At 35.5% G+C, this 20,140-nt stretch overlaps 2 protein-coding genes across 6 annotated transcripts in view; both read left to right on the forward strand.

Annotated features, from left to right (window-relative positions):
• LOC138306450 (uncharacterized) overlaps positions 1–20,140 on the forward strand; it is a 158,887-nt gene that overhangs the window by 91,154 nt on the left and 47,593 nt on the right. The gene's annotated exons all lie outside the window — the stretch shown is intronic.
• Positions 1,833–18,065, forward strand: LOC138306438 (uncharacterized). The gene is made up of 23 exons (XM_069246899.1): positions 1,833–1,926; positions 2,922–3,098; positions 3,442–3,687; positions 4,072–4,165; positions 4,532–4,930; positions 5,387–5,556; positions 5,834–5,905; positions 6,412–6,587; positions 7,193–8,016; positions 8,233–8,298; positions 9,144–9,197; positions 9,438–9,680; positions 10,173–10,274; positions 10,499–10,579; positions 11,000–11,122; positions 11,376–11,459; positions 11,669–11,759; positions 12,128–12,186; positions 12,512–12,585; positions 12,891–12,958; positions 13,074–13,151; positions 17,064–17,149; positions 17,940–18,065. Exons 2-22 carry the CDS (start codon positions 2,949–2,951, stop codon positions 17,092–17,094), a joined length of 3,285 nt encoding a protein of 1,094 aa, XP_069103000.1. The 5' UTR covers positions 1,833–1,926; positions 2,922–2,948; the 3' UTR covers positions 17,095–17,149; positions 17,940–18,065.

A 20,140-nucleotide genomic window follows, 5' to 3' on the forward strand; every position in this document is an offset into this window, starting at 1 on the left:
GGAGAGATAATAAAGTCTTATATTTCCCTTAGTTATAGTGTCCGGGCCACTGGGATAGGATTCCGGCTCAAGGGTATAGGATCTAAGGAGAGATAATAAAGTCTTATATTTCCCTTAGTTATAGTGTCCGGGCCACTGGGATAGGATTCCGGCTCAAGGGTATAGGATCTAAGGAGAGATAATAAAGTCTTATATTTCCCTTAGTTATAGTGTCTGGGCCACTGGGATAGGATTCTGGCTCAAGGGTATAGGATCTAAGGAGAGATAATAAAGTCTTATATTTCCCTTAGTTATAGTGTCCGGGCCACTGGGATAGGATTCTGGCTCAAGGGTATAGGATCTAAGGAGAGATAATAAAGTCTTATATTTCCCTTAGTTATAGTGTCCGGGCCACTGGGATAGGATTCCGGCTCAAGGGTATAGGATCTAAGGGGAGATAATAAAGTCTTATATTTCCCTTAGTTATAGTGTCCGGGCCACTGGGATAGGATTCTGACTCAAGGGTATAGGATCTAAGGAGAGATAATAAAGTCTTATATTTCCCTTAGTTATAGTGTCCGGGCCACTGGGATAGGATTCCGGCTCAAGGGTATAGGATCTAAGGGGAGATAATAAAGTCTTATATTTCCCTTAGTTATAGTGTCCGGGCCACTGGGATAGGATTCTGGCTCAAGGGTATAGGATCTAAGGGGAGATAATAAAGTCTTATATTTCCCTTAGTTATAGTGTCCGGGCCACTGGGATAGGATTCTGGCTCAAGGGTATAGGATCTAAGGGGAGATAATAAAGTCTTATATTTCCCTTAGTTATAGTGTCCGGGCCACTGGGATAGGATTCCGGCTCAAGGGTATAGGATCTTAGTGGTTTGCATAGTCTTATATTTCCCTTAGTTATAGTGTCCGGGCCACTGGGATAGGATTCTGGCTCAAGGGTATAGGATCTAAGGGGAGATAATAAAGTCTTATATTTCCCTTAGTTATAGTGTCCGGGCCAATGGGATAGGATTTTCCGGTTCCAAGGGGTATAGGATCTGTTATGGGGGAGATAATAAAGTCTTATATTTCCCTTAGTTATAGTGTCCGGGCCACTGGGATAGGATTCTGGCTCAAGGGTATAGGATCTAAGGGGAGATAATAAAGTCTTATATTTCCCTTAGTTATAGTGTCCGGGCCACTGGGATAGGATTCCGGCTCAAGGGTATAGGATCTAAGGGGAGATAATAAAGTCTTATATTTCCCTTAGTTATAGTGTCCGGGCCACTGGGATAGGATTCCGGCTCAAGGGTATAGGATCTAAGGGGAGATAATAAAGTCTTATATTTCCCTTAGTTATAGTGTCCGGGCCACTGGGATAGGATTCCGGCTCAAGGGTATAGGATCTAAGGGGAGATAATATAGTCTTATATTTCCCTTAGTTATAGTGTCCGGGCCACTGGGATAGGATTCTGGCTCAAGGGTATAGGATCTAAGGGGAGATAATAAAGTCTTATCCTGTTAGTTATCAGAAATTCTTTGAAAATTATTTAAAGTACTGTTTGATATTAACAGCATCCATGTTTCATCATTAAAGTCTCTCTTGTTTACATTGTGCAAGGTATGAATTGGTTTTTTGTATTTTGGTTTTCAAATACAAAATATAGTCAAATAGGATTCATTAACAATTTACCTGAAGTTGAAACTATTATATTAAATGCTTCTAAATTAAAAGTAGTTGATTTCATTTCTAAAATTCTGTTTAGCAAATGAATGATTGAGTTGATTATAACAACCACATCTAATGGAATTAAAGAGAGACTTTAATGTATTGTTTCTTTAAACTTGATTTGATTTTTTAGATTGATCTACATTAACCTTTAGACATTCCACATGCATTTACTATTTGGAAGCTTGATGGTGGTAAATTGACACAGACACTGGTCATGTGGTGGTAAGTAATATAATAATGAAATTTAATATTACCATTATGAAAACTTGTTTGCATATCCAGACAATATTTTATATTATTCCTTTTAGTTGACACATTTAATCAGGACCTGACTATAATAAATGGAAAAAGTCACCATGTAAGGATCACAAGAGAAACTTCATGAATGTTTGACTTGTTTTTTGTTTCATTGTTACTATAAACAAATAATATGTGTTCCTTAAAGATTCCTTCCCTATTTTCCAACCTACTCCCATTCATTTTTACTCAACAAAAGGCAAGCATTTGGAACTTCTGCATGTATTTATCTTGAAACGAATCTATAATTAGCATATATTGTTCTAAAATAAAAAGTTACATATTTGGACATTATCAGACATGCATATGGCTGATATCAATAACAAATTTCAATATTGATACAGATGATAGTGATGATCAATTTAGTTTTAAATGGTAATAATGATTAATAACTGTAATAACTTACTTCGTGTATTTTGTTCACCTGTTTGATTCAGTAAATAAGACTAAAATCCACATTTCATATATCAGTTAGAATCTGACATAACAGTGTTAGGTATGGCAAATTAACAGATCTGTTAAAGAGAGTATAGTCTTGAACTTTATTCATGTTCTTGGAGAAAAAATACACTAAGAAACATCTCCTTCCTGTTTAAAAGCTCATGAAGCCACATTATTTACCTATACATGTGAAGCATATATGTTGGGTAAAACACTTGTCTAAAAGGTTTAATAAGTGGTTGACTGAGACTTTAAATCAATTCTGATTTAATTAAGATATTACCATTTTTAAGTCAGAAAACAAGGCCAAGAGTATTGGGTCACCTTGGATACAGGTTAGAAATTTGTCCTATTTGGACCTCATTTAGATGTTTCAGTAACAACAAATATTTTGTATGAAATGTCAGCTTTGCTTTTAACATTTAAATGCTTAAAATGAATTGGTACTTTGTATTTCAATTGCTATCTTTATCCAATAGGTTGGAGAAAAATCCAAATGTATACAGATGTACAATAAAAGTTATGAAAGAGATGTCCTGTCTGGAGAAATCAAACGGATTCTAGCATCAGAGGCACAGGCCAACCTGAAAGTCTGTCATCAGTACTTAGTTTCATTTCCTGACGAAAATGAGCATGAAAATCATCTTTGTGGAGAAGTGAGTGTGTTTATTGAGTTAATAAACATAAGTGTTTTGTTTTGGTAATTTTAATATGTACAATCTGGGCATTTGTAAGCAAGATGCCAAATAACAAATGAACATTTACTTTCAAAATGAAAAAAACCCACTTTGTTTAAGCTTATTTCCTTCCCTATTGTCACAAAACAGTGAAAGGTGACCTTTGTATAAAGGGCTGACAAGGGAATATCATTAAGCAATACTGATCTGCCATTAAAAAGTGATAGAACTGTCTCCCACCACATTATATCTTTCAAAATGGGACAAGGATAATTATACATTTGGTAACAGCAATAAGGAAAATCTTGTTTCTTTGTTACAGTCTGCCAGTTTAGTTCAGTCATTGGATGAGAGACTGAAAAAACACTTGCGGACCTTGGTATGGGAACATAACATCACAAGTGGTCCTCAGATGCGGGTGTTACTTGAAGTGCACCTGAAGGAATCTCTCTTCAAGGGAGAACCTTTGCCAGAAAAAATTAACAAGAGATTTTGGCCTTCAAAAAGAGACATCCAGAACCACATCGCTCTTGCAATAAAAAAACAACGAAACAGCAACGTTGACCAGGTATGCAAGCTGTTAACACTTGATGTCCCTAGAGAAATTAAACTGAAGTACTCTTTCTGTTTTTGAAGATTATTGACACTGTCCATAAATATGTGAATTGATGAAATTCATTAATTGAGGTTAAAATTATATATATTACAATGCATATGTGTCAATATGTTTGATATCAGAATGGTGCTATCATGACGAGAAATGATAACTAGGTTAGATCCTCAAAGTAGCTTTAAGAAAATGGTGCAAAATATCATGTAACCATTATTAGAGCCCTGCATTGAAGGTTTTTTGTAAATGGTATTTGTTCATAAGTTTAAAGATGTTTATATATATTGTCACAGATTAACATTCATATATTGATTTAGTCATATTGTGTCAATTTATTAACAGGAAATTGTGGCAGATCTTGTGGATGGATGGAAAAAGGAGCACTCCAATGACCATTTCCTTTTAAGACTGAAGGATGATGTTGATGATGTTGAAGGTGATTTTTGTAATAGTTTATTATTAATGTGAATGTTTAGGTCATATCACCTGAAGGGTAGATCAGGATGACCTGTAGTCATTGTGCTTTGTCCACCATACACCGTGTACCATCCATAAAGTAAAAGACCTAATTTAAAAGTATTCAGAAATTGGGCCTGTAGCGTGTTGGACGAAGCACCTCAAATTTGTTTGATAGAATAAGCTTGACATATCAGAAACTGACAAATTCATCTAATTTAGAAAGCTCTTTAATATACAATATCTGTCCACTGAGTTATAGATCTATGTATAGCACATTTGTTGCTCATGTGCCTTGATCAGAAAGCGTTAATGTGGTGTTGATGAAAATGATGTTTTATATCAGACACTGCAGATGAGAGCGTGGACTCTGAAGATGATATGGAGGATGAAGTGTTGCTCCGTCAAGATATGACAAACCGTCTATATGGCTCAAAGAAGAAATTGCTGTACATTCATCAAACGCAGTGGCAACAAAGGCTCATGGCACGTTATGGTCAGGAAATTTCTCTCCTGGATGCCACATATCGCACCACGAGATATTCTCTTCCTCTGTATTTCATATGTGTCCCAACAAATGTTGGCTACATCAATGTAGCTACATTCATCACAGAGACTGAAGATGGGGAGTCATTGAAGGAGGCATTGGGCATGATAAAAGAATGGAACCCACATTGGTCGCCAAAGTACTTCATGTGTGACTATGCTGAGGAGGAGATCAATTCCTTGGAAAGTGTTTTTCCAGGTATTTATTCTGATGTTTTAGCAAAATACATTGTTGGAATGTTCCACAGTTTTTCAGAAGTTGATACCCAGGAGCAGTTACCAGATACTGACCATATGTCAGTTGTTTTTAGGTCATTTTCTCTAAATATCAGGGAGACCTATAATTATTACCCTTCGTCTTTCGGATCTTGAGCTATGCGCCATCCGCCGTGCATATTTTCTTCAAACAATTTCTTCTCAATAACTGAAACGCCTAGGGTATAGATTGATGGTAATTTTTTTTCTTTTTTTTTTTTTAAATCTCAATGGTCTTGACCTTCATTCACACTCACAGAGGGCAAATATGCTAAAAAAATAAAGAACTAAAACTTAAAGGCCTAATAATCCAATTTTAAGCCTGTGGCATTCTAGTTTGAAAGGCTACCAATATTGTTACAATGAATGACATTGACAGGATATATTCTTTCATTTTCAGAATCCTTTGTTTATCTCTGTGATTTTCATCGCGAGCAAAGCTGGGATAGATGGCTTAGTGCAAGCCATAATGGTCTTACCAGTCAAAAGAGCGATGTACTTCAATTACTGAGAGCTATTGCAAAGTCTTTCACGGAAGAAGATTTCTTTGCATCTCTATCAGCATTAAAGGTATGTTGAATATGCTTTGTTTTTCCTCAGTGTAATTAACTGAAATATGATCTCAGTTTATGGAATAATGGTTTTTGCAGCATCAAGTTAATATTATAATTTGTCAAAAATCACTGGCTGTGACATTGAAATAGCAGAACTTTAATTATTTCTCAAGTTAATTAGAACGAAGTATTTTGGTTAATTTTTATAAAGTCTAGTTAAAATTGAAAAAAAAAAATTATTCAAATTTAAGATTTTTATTAATTAATAATTGTAAATTGTGTTATTTTTCCAGGAAAGCTTCCTTTGGAAGAAGAACCAGAAACTAAGAAACTGGCTTGAAAGGAAATGGCTGAAGTGCTGCAAGGTGACTTATCTTTTGAACTCTGAACTTACTGGGTCATTTCCTGCAATGAACATAACTTTGGAATATTTAAGATTTGCAAGTTATCTGTTTAGGAGTAATTTTTACATCATGTGGTCACATGAACAAACTTAGGTGAGCTTTTGCTGTCCCATGGTATCTAGATATGTTGTCTGTCTTTCTGTCTGTCCAACATCAATAATAGGAGGGGATGTGGTCAAAAGGATATTTATATTATTGTAATTCTCTTTGAATGAGACAGTTTCACATGTTTAGGAATATTTTAATGTAATTCAGCTAGGGTTCACTGATCATTGCATTTATTTCCATCATGCACATTTTTGTGTTTGACTTTTTCATCTTTTAGAAAATGATAACATGTATGTAGAAAAAAACCTAGTAGTTAGAATACAGACTGCTTACTCTGCATCAACAGATTGAAATATCTGTGGACTTATTATTTACAAAGTAACACAATATATACATAATAACATTTTATGTGATTTCAGCGATGGGTGAGAGCCTACAGACAGGAAAGGTTCAATGTCTCTGTCAATACCAACAATGGCATAGAGCGACAGAACTTGGCCTTGAAGTATGAATACCTGGACATGAAGAAAGCAAGGTCTCTGAGTCAACTTCTGAGTATACTTGTCAACAAATTCCTTCCAGATTCATATACAAGGTAAGATAATCAAACCTGTTCAATATCTGCTTTAATGTATAAATGTGTTTGACATTACAGGAGTTGAAATTTACACATAACATTGTGAGAGTGGCCTTATCTCTTGTCTGTAATGATGATTATGTCTGTAAAAAAAAATGCATCCTGATTAGTAACTTTTGAGAAACAGTATAATTATGTTCTGAAAAATAATCAATGATGAAGTAATTTTTAGCTCACCTGGCCCAAAGGGCCGGTGAGCTTATGTCATGGCGCGGCGTCTGTCGTCCGTCGTCCGTCCGTTCGTCAACATTTCCTTTAAATCGCTACTAGTCATAGAGTTCTGCATGGATTGTAACCAAATTTGGCCACAAACATCCTTGGGGGAAGGGGAACAGAACTTGTATAAATTTTGGCTCTGACCCCCCGGAGGCAGGATGGGCGGGGCCCAATAGGGAAATAAGAGGTAAATATTCAAATGAAAAGAAACAATGAACCTGTATTCAGAACATGACTTGACATTACAAACCAGGTGAGCGATACAGGCCCTCTGGGCCTCTTGTTTTCATCTTAAGTTAAGAGGATTTTGTTATGGCCTAGTTATTTATTTGGTTGTTTACTTTCAGGTACAAAAGGCTGAATGTAGTATCCAGTGATCTGTACAAGTCCTATGATGTCTCCATTCCTCCTTTCTTGCACAACCGCCCCAAATTTGTGGTCCAGCATTGCTACAGGAGGTGGATGGAAGGTCAGAATATTACATCAGATGACATCGACAAAACAGATGACTACACATTCCTGGTGAAAAGTGTGAGCCAAGCTGACAAGGGCCGCTATTTTGAAGTTTGCTTTCAAAACTCTGGGAATGGTTTGCCTTCCTGTCAGTGTATGGACTGGAATAACTGGCACCTCCCCTGCAAACACTTCATGGCAGTGTTTTCAAACCATGAGGAAACCAGCTGGGAGACTCTACCAGATAGCTACACCAACAGTCCATACCTGACTCTTGATATAGAGGAATGCCATTCTGCAGAGTTCCCCATTGTTGAGGACAACCTACTAGAGGCTGAAGACAAACCAAAATCAAGCTCCACCGCTCTCCCTATTTCAAACTCGGCAGCTTTGAAAAGGCAAAGGTCAAAAGTCTGTGGTCTGCTTGAAATCCTAAGGGATCACGTTTACCAAACTAGTGATGTAGCCATGCTTGAAAGTGCTTCAGTGACTTTGGAGACACTGATTACAGAAGTCAGGGAAGTGCTGCCACAAGAAGGAAATCTAATTCTAGATGAGGACTCTAATATGCTTCATATTGGGACAAACTCTAAAAAGAAAAATAGGAAGAGCAAACCTTTAAAAAAACACAAAAGAAAAAGTCTTGCAAAACGACATGGTGCAGCAGCAGAGAGAGTTAGAACATACTACACCAAAAAGGGGGCACATGACTTATTAGGTTTGTATCTCTCATACAGATATAAGAAGTAACAAGTCGTTTATATCCTTCCTTAGTTACACCAAGGCAATGGTATTAGGCAGAAAAGAAATAACTTTTATCGACAAGAATTATTTTATTGAATTTGATTGTTTAAGAAAAATATTTTATAGTTACATAATACAGTCTTTACATGAATGAAAAGTATGCTGATGTTGGCTATGATTCATTATTCAGACAGTGGAAAAAGCCATCAGAATGTTGTTGAAGAGGGAATCGACCTTTTGTTGGATGCAAATCCAGGTCAGTCATCTTCCAGATTTAATTTAAGATTTTCATAATTGGTCAATATCTGCCTTAAGTTTGTTATCATTATAAGCACCAATTGATAAAATAATGAATCAGGAAAGGTGCTTAGTATTTTTAAAAGTATTAGGAATTGCATTCCTGCAATACAGGCATTGCTCTGAATGAAGGATGGCAGATGTCCGTCCAATCAACCATATTGTTGCTAAACATTCAGTGGTGAAAATGATAAAAATGACATGTGTCAAGTATTAAGTTGCCAATTAAATTCAGCAATGTCAAACATTTCTAACATAAACTGATCATTTATTTACCCACCACCATGTCTAAATTTTTCGTAAACACATTTCAATTTCTCACATCTCTGATACGGTAGGGTATGATTATCCATTATACATGAAAGGTATTCACAAATGCATGAACAAGTGAAAAGTTGTCACTGTCTTGCCCAAACATGTACAATTATATTGGTGAATCCCCTGTGGGCGCCTCATGACCGGACGGTAGCAATGAATCAAAAACGTGATTAGATAGTTTTTCTTTATTGCTCTGTGAAAAAGTGTCATCAGTTTGCCCAAGTTAATTTTGCAAAGAAAAGTAGAGTAAAATTACGAAGACTTTAGCGTGGTTTTCAGAGTAGTCAGTCTCACAGGTTTCGGATTATACAGGTTGTAGGTACTATAATTTATTAATAGACATGCTGGGATCACACAAATTAATAGGTATGGACAAGTTTCCTGTTTCACAGGGTCCAATTTAGACAAGCTATACTATCACATTTGGAGTTTTAATTTCTTATTTAGATTTATTTATTATTTTATATGCTTGTTTATGCTTTTCAGATTCTGCAGAACCACCACAGAATACATCTGATATACTGCTGGAAAAGTTTAAAGGTTCATTTAGTGTATTTCTTGTATGGCTAATAAATGGTACTTTATTTGTGTAATTTGGTGAATGCACAATCAATCCAAAATTGTAATAACTTTATCAGCATTTATCATTATTAATGGTTGAAAATCAAATGTATTATTAATATTTTCCTGAATTTAGCATTAAGAATATTTTATAATCAAAGATATACATGTATACAACTAATAAAAATTGCTTTGTCATTTGAACATGATTTGTTTCAGGTTTTGTAGACAATTTGTCAGAGGAGCAGTGGAAATTTCTTTGCTCCACTGCTGTTTCCTCAGAGACAGAGACCATTGACATGACATCCATGATTGGGAGTGCTATCATGCATCAGTACTGTGATCCCGACAAAGATAGTGTTGATGTTGTAGTGGCCCTTCAATCCCATTTACCACATGCAGTAAAGGATTTGTCTAATAAGGCAAAATACAGGCTAATTTGTCTGCTTTTGGAAAAAATGGGTAGGATATATATTGCTCTTAATGTAGAGAGTATTTAATATTGTTATGCATAATTTTTTGGAAAGGACAGTTCAACTATAATTGTGGATACCTATCATTCTATACTATATATAAAGATGTTATTTAATTTCTTAAAATTGACTGATTTGAAATGACATTATTAATAAATTTTCATTGTTATCTAAGACATCCTCAAAAATAAAGGAATGTTTTATTGCTGATGTATACTTGATATACTTAATGTAAGTGTATTTATTTAAGCATTAAACTAACTTCCTATGGCATCTATGGTCTATATAGATGCCAGAGCTTTACAGACAATCTTCATACTGTGCGCTAGTGACGTCATAAAGGTCACGTTTTGGGTGTCGGTTATTCCGTCATATCATTCAATTTGCCTTGGTTAGTTTATATAGCAGAAGTTACAAGTTAATGTAAATATATACAAATATTTTGTGATTGTAGCTAAATCCTATGTTATTTTCATGTCAGACCAAGATGGATGTATTCAGGTGCCTGGAGAACATCCAAGGCAACTGGAGTTAGAAGGGAGAAAGGCATTCAGAGACCTAACAGAATGCATGAAAAGAAAAGGTAACAATTCAATGTTATATTTGTATGTACAAGAATATAATAAATATACAGGTTGGGTCTAAAACAATTGTTATGTTTCAAATTGTCAAAGACATCTTAATATTTGATTAAAACAAACTTTTAGGTTTCTACATTAATATATCTCATTTCCATTGCATGTCCTGCAAACAGGAAGGCTAAGTGTTCTAAGTGATGTTGTTTTTTTTTCTTCTTTTTTTTCATAGAAAAGAAAAAGTCTGTGACATTTTCCAAAGATGTCTTGCAGAAGAAAAAAAATGTTCCCCTTCTGTTTGAAGACAGAACATGTAAGCCTATTGTTATTTACTTTTAGTAACCAATGTGAACCATAAATCATATTACTAATAGTCAGTTGGAAACCTAAATGTGTATGGTATTCCCCAATATTACACAAGATCACCAGATAGTTGCTCAGGGACTTGAGATGGTTAATACTGTACCAGTTTTGGTAATGTTTATTGATTATTTAATAACATACTTTTCCGACAGCAAGAATATGACTTACTAGTAAACACTTGTATATGACATCTCAATTTCAATATACGAAGAGATTAGTTCCAATGCTTATGTATTATTTGAAAATAAAAAATGTTTTCATTAACCAGAACTATCTACTTAATTGAATAATATTTTTCAGTATTTAAGTCATATGATATGCCTATTTCTAACTGATCATGCAATATCTTCTTTCACTTCTACATTTGTAGCTGCATTTCCCTCGGGAGGTCTGCAAAATCTTCCAGGGAAAAATTTGTGCTTTGCAAATTCCCTTATGCAATGTCTCCGGATCACAGATCTACATAAGATTCTTTTACAACATACATGTTCAGGTATAGTGATAAATTATTACATCACAATGTCAAGAAAACTTTTAATTATCGATTCTAAAGCCTGCTTCGATTAAAGATGATTACCTAAATTTTGAGACAATCAAGTGAAGTATACATTTATACCTCAGGTAATGGATACAATCTCATTTACCTTATGATATACAAACTCGAACTATGATATATTTTATATAATTTTAATATATGCAAAAATTAAATAAATACATTTTGACTTATCTCTCTCATTTTTCTGTAGATGACGGATGCTTTGTTTGTGAGCTGAAATTTTTCATTGAAGAAGGACCTATATCAGCAGAAGCATTATGTGGAAATATGCAAGGTGAATATTTCATAATGCATTAAGTGATAAATTATATATTTATGATGACGTGGTTTTAATGAGAGAAAAAATCATAAACACTGTTATTTTTTTTATCTTTTGTTTGTAATTATTACTGTAATAACAATGATCAATACATGTAATTATGAAACTTTGTTGTGAGAGTCTTCATGTTTTCAATATTCTTTTCTTTACTCGTTGTTGATTAGAACTATGGCCAGAATATGCAGTTGGACAGCAGCAAGATCCACATGAATTTTTACAGAAAATCTTGGGAGAAATACAGAACAAGTGTTTTGGGTAATTTGAATATCATGTTTGGAATCTACACCTGATTCATATAATTTTTTTTAATAGGAGAAAGTGCTGTATATGTATATATTTGCAATATATAGTATCTAACCATGAAACACTAAATGAAAAAATGAGCTAATAAGACAAATGTTTAAAGAATAGTTTTGTATTTATTCACCTACACCAAAATCTATCTGCATGCTTTTCAAAAATCCTTTACATTTAGACCTATGCGAAACTTTGTTAACAATGTCCTTTCGTTGATACTAAAACAGAATTGGTTGTCAAATGGCAGAGGAGATATAATTTTTTTTGTAATCATTATCATATACCATAAGAAACAAATGTCTGACTGAGAGATGGTGTGTTTTTAGTTCTGAAGATGGTGACATAGCTGCCCAAGATGTTTTCTATGGCCTTCAAAGAAGCACAGGTATGCATGAATGAAAAAGAGTGTATAAGTATTTTCCTATAATTTTGACATTTCTTTCATTTGTACAGTTGAACCTAATTGTTAAAGTGAAAAATATGTAATTTACCAATTTTATCATCTCAAGTACCAAGAAAATTTTTCATGATATTCAGGTAGAATGGAGTTGAAATTGGCCATCTAGAGCCCTTAAAAACTGGTCTAGAATATTGAAGAGGTGACCTTTGTACAGAGGTGGTCGCTAAGACAGGTTTAACTGCAGTTATATACCTTTGTAATTTCCCCTGATTTTAAAGTAATGAGGTTTGACTGTCTTTGTTTGTTTTAGTGAAATGCCAAATATGTCATCAAAGTTCAAGTAAACTAGAAAGATATACAGGCATTAGTGTATCGATTGAGAAGGTACAGTATATATATTTTTTATTAGCAATGATATATTGAATGTTTCTTTAAAAGTTTTAATGGTACTTCCATTTCTACGTCACTATGAACATTTTTATTACTGATATACAAGTCATCCTGTTCGTTTTCTGCATCGCTATACGAGTAGCTGTCATGATCTAAATCAAGTAACTCTACAAAAGAGTTTGCCTAAGTAAACTTATTAGGAGGGAAGAAAGAAGCAAGAATATAGGATAAAAACAGAAGTTATCTCAGATAAGATGATGTTTAACTTGTCCAGATATGAGTGTTATTAAATATTTCAGGTTGATGACGTTACTGCAGCACTCAGGGAGCATTTCGCAGAGGAAAAAGTGCAATTTGTCTGCTCAAGGTAGGTTAACGTTGACATTCAATAATTGCAACATATTTTTTTTTTCAATTGTTAGTAATGGGATAATTAATAAAATTAACATTGAAAGTAATGTTGGATTTATCCCCTTTTTTAGATGTGGAAGCAATAGCCTGGCAGCGAAAGAAACAAAACTCTTACAAGTTCCGAAAAATGTGATAATTCAACTCAAAAGGTAAGACATTTTAACATTAATAACATAAGTATAAATACCTCTTACAATGATCCTCTACCCTTGAGTCTGAATCACTAAGGGAAATATAAGACTTTATTATCTCCCCTTAGATCCTATACCCTTGAGCCAGAATCCTATCCCAGTGGCCCGGACACTATAACTAAGGGAAATATAAGACTTTATTATCTCCCCTTAGATCCTATACCCTTGAGCCGGAATCCTATCCCAGTGGCCCCGACACTATAACTAAGGGAAATAAAAGACTATGTAAACCACTAAGATCCTATACCCTTGAGCCGGAATCCTATACCAGTGGCCCAGACACTATAACTAAGGGAAATATAAGACTTTATTATCTCCCCTTAGATCCTATACCCTTGAGCCAGAATCCTATCCAGTGGCCCGGACACTATAACTAAGGGAAATATATAAAGACTTATACTTATTACCCCCTATAGATCCTTATACCCTTGAGCCGGAATCCTATCCCAGTGGCCCAGACACTATAACTAAGGGAAATATAAAGACTTTATTATCTCCCCTTAGATCCTATACCCTTGAACCAGAATCCTATCCCAGTGGCCCGGACACTATAACTAAGGGAAATATAAGACTTTATTATCTCCCCTTAGATCCTATACCCTTGAGAATCCTATCCCAGTGGCCCGGACACTATAACTAAGGGAAATATAAGACTTTATTATCTCCCCTTAGATCCTATACCCTTGAGCCGGAATCCTATCCCAGTGGCCCGGACACTATAACTAAGGGAAATATAAGACTTATGTAAACCACTTAGATCCTATACCCTTGAGCCGGAATCCTATCCCAGTGGCCCGGACACTATAACTAAGGGAAATATAAGACTTTATTATCTCCCTTAGATCCTATACCCTTGAACCGGAATCCTATCCCAGTGGCCCGGACACTATAACTAAGGGAAATATAAGACTTTATTATCTCCCTAATCCTTACCCTTGACCGGAATCCATCCATGCCCGGACACTATAACTAAGGGAAATAAGACTTTATTATCCCCTTAATCCTATACCCTTGAGCCGAATCCTATCCCAGTGGCCCAGACACTATAACTAAGGGAATATAAGACTTTATTATCTCCCCTTAGATCCTATACCCTTGAGCCGGAATCCTATCCCAGTGGCCCGGACCGACACTATAACTAAGGGAAATATAAGACTATCTCCCCTAGATCCTATACCCTTGAACCGGAATCCTATCCCAGTGGCCCAGACACTATAACTAAGGGAAATATAAGACTTTATTATCTCCCCTTAGATCCTATACCCTTGAGCCGGAATCCTATCCCAGTGGCCCGGACACTATAACTAAGGGAAATATAAGACTTTATTATCTCTCCTTAGATCCTATACCCTTGAGCCAGAATCCTATCCCAGTGGCCCAGACACTATAAACTAAGGGAAATATAAGACTTTATTATCTCCCCTTAAGATCCTATACCCTTGAGCCGGAATCCTATCCCAGTGGCCCAGACACTATAACTAAGGGAAATATAAGACTTTATTAAATCTCCCCTTAGATCCTATACCCTTGAGCCGGAATCCCTATCCCAGTGCCCAGACACTATAACTAAGGGAAATATAAGACTTTATTATCTCCCCTTAGATCCTATACCCTTGAGCCGGAATCCTATCCCAGTGGCCCAGACACTATAACTAAGGGAAATATAAGACTATTATATCTCCCCTTAGATCCTATACCCTTGAGCCGAATCCTATCCCAGTGGCCCGGACACTATAACTAAGGGAAATATAAGACTTTATTATTATATCTCCCCTTAGATCCTATACCCTTGAGCCGGAATCCTATCCCAGTGGCCCAGACACTATAACTAAGGGAAATATAAGACTTTATTATCTCCCTTAGATCCTATACCCTTGAGCCGGAATCCTATCCCAGTGGCCCGGACACTATAACTAAGGGAAATATAAAGATAAGACGGGCACTTAAGTATATGTATCTCCCCTTAGATCCTATACCCTTGAGCCAGAATCCTATCCCAGTGGCCCGGACACTATAACTAAGGGAAATATAAGACTATATTAATCCACTAAGATCCTATACCCTTGAACGGAATCCTATCCCAGTGGCCCGGACACTATAACTAAGGGAAATATAAGACTTTATTATCTCCCCTTAGATCCTATACCCTTGAGCCGGAATCCTATCCCAGTGGCCCGGACACTATAACTAAGGGAAATAAAAGACTATGTAAACCACTAAGATCCTATACCCTTGAACCGGAATCCTATCCCAGTGGCCCAGACACTATAACTAAGGGAAATATGTAAGACTTTATAAATCTCCCTTAAGATCCTATACCCTGTGCCGGAATCCTATCCCAGTGGCCCGGACACTATAACTAAGGGAAATAAGTAAGACTATCAAACCACTTAGATCCTATACCCTTGTGCCGGAATCCTATCCCAGTGGCCCGGACACTATTTAAGGAAATATAAGACTTTATTATCTCCCCTTAGATCCTATACCCTTGAGCCAGAATCCTATCCCAGTGGCCCGGACACTATAACTAAGGGAAATATAAGACTTTATGTAAACCCCTAGATCTATACCCTTGAACCGGAATCCTATCCCAGTGGCCCGGACACTATAACTAAGGGAAATAAAAGACTATGCAAAACCACTAAGATCCTATACCCCTTGAACCGGAATCCAAAATCCCAGTGGCCGGGACACTATAACTAAGTCGAATATAAGACTTTATTATCTCCCCTTAGATCCTATACCCTTGAGCCAGAATCCTATCCCAGTGGCCCGGACACTATAACTAAGGGAAGAATATAAGACTATGTAAACCACTAAGATTCTATACCCTTGAATCCTATCCCAGTGGCCCGACACTATACTAAGGGAAATATAATCTATAAACCTATCCCTATACCCTTGACCGAATCCTATCCCAGTGACGGACACTATAACTAAGGGAAATATAAGACTTTATTATCTCCCCTTAGATCCTATACCCTTGAGCCGGAATCCTATCCCAGTGCCCAGACACTATAACTAAGGGAAATAAAAGACTATGCAAACCACTAAGATCCTATACCCTTGACCGGAATCCTATCCCAGTGGCCCAGACACTATAACTAAGGGAAATATAGACTTTATTATCTCCCCTTAGATCCTATACCCTTGAGCCGGAATCCTATCCCAGTGGCCCGGACACTATAACTAAGGGAAATAAAAGACTATGCAAACCACTAAGATCCTATACCCTTGAGCTGGTGTACCAGAAATCTCAGTGGCCGGACACCATGTTTAAGTCGAAATACAAGACTTTGTTATCTCCCCTTAGATCCTATACCCTTGAGCCAGAATCCTATCCCAGTGGCCCAGACACTATAACTAAGGGAAATATAAGACTATGTAAACCACTCAGATTCTATACCCTTGAACCGGAATCCTATCCCAGTGGCCCGACACTATAACTAAGGGAAATATAAGACTTTGTATCTCCACTTAGATCCTATACCCTTGTCCACGAATCCTATCCCAGTGGCCAGGACGGGAACTATAACTAAGGGACACTATAAATCCTAATAACTAAGGGAAATAGTAAGACTTTATTAAACCCCTTAGATCCTATACCCTTGTGCCGGAATCCTATCCCAGTGGCCCAGACACTATAACTAAGGGAAATGTAAGACTATGCAAACCACTAAGATCCTATACCCTTGAGCCGGAGTAACCAGAAAAATCCCAGTGGCCGGACACTATAACTAAGGGAATAAAAGTATTTGACTATGTCCTCTTAGAACCTATAACTAGAACTCAGATGCTATACCCTTGAGTGGCCGGACACTACAAATAAGGGAAAATATAAGACTTAAAATATCACCTGTGTACTTGTAGATTCAGCAGTTCTCGGAAGAAAAATCAATAAGAGGAATGCAGATACAGACAGAGATTTCTATGAAGAACTTTTTTGTTAGTGAAGTGGAAAAGAAAAAAGCAGAGTACTGTACTCATCTTAATCCTTTAAGTGTTTTATATCTATCTAGAATAATCAGTAAAAAGTATATCCTGCTTGTTTAAACACTTTAATTGTTTTCCTATGAAAACTTTGGTCTATATAGATGGAAAAAAATTGTAGGCAAACTTCATAATGCATGCTAGTACATTATAAATTAATAGCCATATCTGGCATCTACAGGTATATATAGATCATACATTCCATAAAAAGATAGTAATATTGCTTTAATACTTATATTTACATTATTCACTCATTTTTGGGGGTCACTGCTTTAAAGTTGATGAGTATAGTATACAGTCATACTGGGTCTTTCCATTTAGGAGCATACTCGATACTCAGGGGTTCCGATCACTTACGATCTCTACACCCCTGGACTATCTCATAGTGAAATTGAAGGCATCTCAGCGGAAAACATTTGACCAATCACAGGCTAGCAAAGATTTCCATTGAAGACTACAGAGAGAGCGACGCCTAACAACATAGCCACACAGTCAACCACAGTATACCCTTATACGGCTCTTTTGATGTACATCAAAATGACTAAATTACCTGTTCTATTCTGTTGCCTCCAGTTTTACTCTGAGATAGTCCAGGGGTGCAGAGATTGTAAGTAATCGGAAACCCCTGGAGTATTGAGGATGATTTAGGGGATGCTGCCCTAAAATGTTTAGTAAGACCTGAAGTTGATCAACACCAAAATTCAAATCATTCACACAGTAATGATGACTTTTTCCCGTGCTTTTATATTTTATTCAGGAATTAGAGGAAAAGCTGAGACTTGTTTGGGAATTATCATACATCAGGGCTCATCCATTTCTACGGGTCACTATTATTGTTTCCTGGAATTTGGTGGTCAATGGTTCAGAATTGATGATATGAAGGTATGATTTTTCTGTAATTGTGTTATGGCAGTATTTCATTCACCATTGAACTAACACTGAAACAATAATTATACATCGTACAAAAGTAGCTCATTTTCATTTCATATATTAAAGGTAAAAAATCAATTGCACATTTTTCATGAATATTTTTTTTCTATGCAATGTGTAACAAAAATTAAGATTACTGGCTTTGGATATACCTCGATCTGTATATATCAATGTCCGAATTGACATTACAATGTTGATAAATATTTACTTATGAAGAAACATAATAATACCCATATGCTACAAATCAGATTTATTTTCTGATTATCTATTTGTTTTATTTTACAGATCAGAAAAGTCTCATTTTCGGAAGTCAACATGTGCCTGGAGACCAGTCCTACATGCTGTTCTATAGAACACTTCAGAGGCCATGGAAACCTTGCTGATTATTTAATTGTTGTACTTAGGCATTTTTTCTCAATATCCTTTGGTTTTTATGAAGTTCGATATAGACAAAAAAACGGAAGGACATTCTTCATAAACGGAAAGGACATTCTTCATAGATGCAAATTAAGGCATCTATTTTTTCATGAATAATTAAGAGGCCAAGAGAAACTGATATTGGGCATGTGACATGCTGGAATGAAGGGCTACCATATTTTTTTTCTAAAAAAAAAGACCTTGATCTTCATTCACAGGGGTCAAATAGGCTAAAATCTTTTCACGAGTATGTTGTATTGTACCAATAGTCAAGATTGACCGTTAAGGCCCATGGTGCCTCTTTTGTTATTAATTATATTGTTTCCCTCTCCACCTCCTGTGATCACCTCCTCATAAACTACAACCTACAAGTGGGATTTTCAAACCTTGGTAGTAGTAAAATCCGTAATCCTTAATACATTAAGGACCTACCGGCCACCTTTTGGGGTTGAATGGGGCTGTGTGGTGAAAGTCTATAGGTTCGCTTACCTGGATGACAGATTCTGTTATAATCAGGAGCACCTTGCAATTATCATTATATGTAAATTCACTATTTGTATATTCAAATGTAGTATTTTGTTAACGGATGTATAAAGCACTGTTTATTTCTGTCTATTTGAAATATTACTAAACTGTGGTGTTATAATAGTTACATGCATTCATATATTATACATAACAATTTATATCAGGCCCTGAATTCTCGAAACAAACTTCATCAAAAAGTGACTGGAGTTATGAATTTTTCACATACCGGTAAGGAGGAAAACTTAAGTTTTGACGAATTAAGTCTTGAATATTTGTTTCGATAAATCGGGGCCAGATCTTTTTGTCTTTGTATTAAATTAACCCAATTTGTCATATATATCAGGCTGTCTGGTTGTTTGGTGATCTGCAATTATAATTAAAAAATTTAATTATCTCATTCATTTGATAGGGATTTTGATAATTGTACACAATTTCATACCCTTGTAACTTAAATGAAAAAGTGAATAAACAAATCTCTCAAATTATGAATTTGTTTGCTGAAAGATTGAACTGTATAATATACAATTTGTATCAGTATAATTATATTGTATATTTTGATATGTAACGGTATTGCTTAATTTATTGTAAAATAATTACTTGAGATATAATTAAATCATACTTTATTATTTCTTTAATTGGTGTATTTTGTTCTTTATACACGAAATATTAATTGTTTCCCCATGACTACCATTTAGCAATTGAAATGTCAGTAATTATAGCTAAATGATTCAGAGTGCTAATATTGAGGTTAAGATAATATAAATTGTAATATAATGTATATATTCTGCCATATACTGGGATTCTTTAAAAGGTGTTACACAGTGCCGAAAAAATATGGTAATTTTCATATATCAAAAACAGATGATTAATATTTTTTCAATAACAAAACACACATACTAACATCAAGAAGAAGTAAGTAAAGTTGTGAAAAACACATCAATTCTTTTCATTTAATCGAACAAATCACAGACAGCAGAATAAAAATGACCAACTATACAGATGTAAATGTTTTTATTCATAAAATATAATTATTACATTGACATTTGAAAGGACAATTTTCGTTCACTGTCACAATCATTTAATTA

Source organism: Argopecten irradians, chromosome 13 (genome assembly GCF_041381155.1).
Source record: "Argopecten irradians isolate NY chromosome 13, Ai_NY, whole genome shotgun sequence".
Classification (NCBI taxonomy): Eukaryota; Metazoa; Mollusca; class Bivalvia; order Pectinida; family Pectinidae; genus Argopecten; species Argopecten irradians.

Excerpts from the sequence above, each read along its gene's own strand:
- LOC138306438 (XM_069246899.1), top strand. The coding sequence starts at position 2,949 with ATGTACAATAAAAGTTATGAAAGAGATGTCCTGTCTGGAGAAATCAAA. Across the intron at positions 8,017-8,232 it reads GGGGGCACATGACTTATTAG|ACAGTGGAAAAAGCCATCAG; the intron begins GTTTGTATCTCT and ends TTCATTATTCAG. Across the intron at positions 10,580-10,999 it reads TCTGTTTGAAGACAGAACAT|CTGCATTTCCCTCGGGAGGT; the intron begins GTAAGCCTATTG and ends CTACATTTGTAG.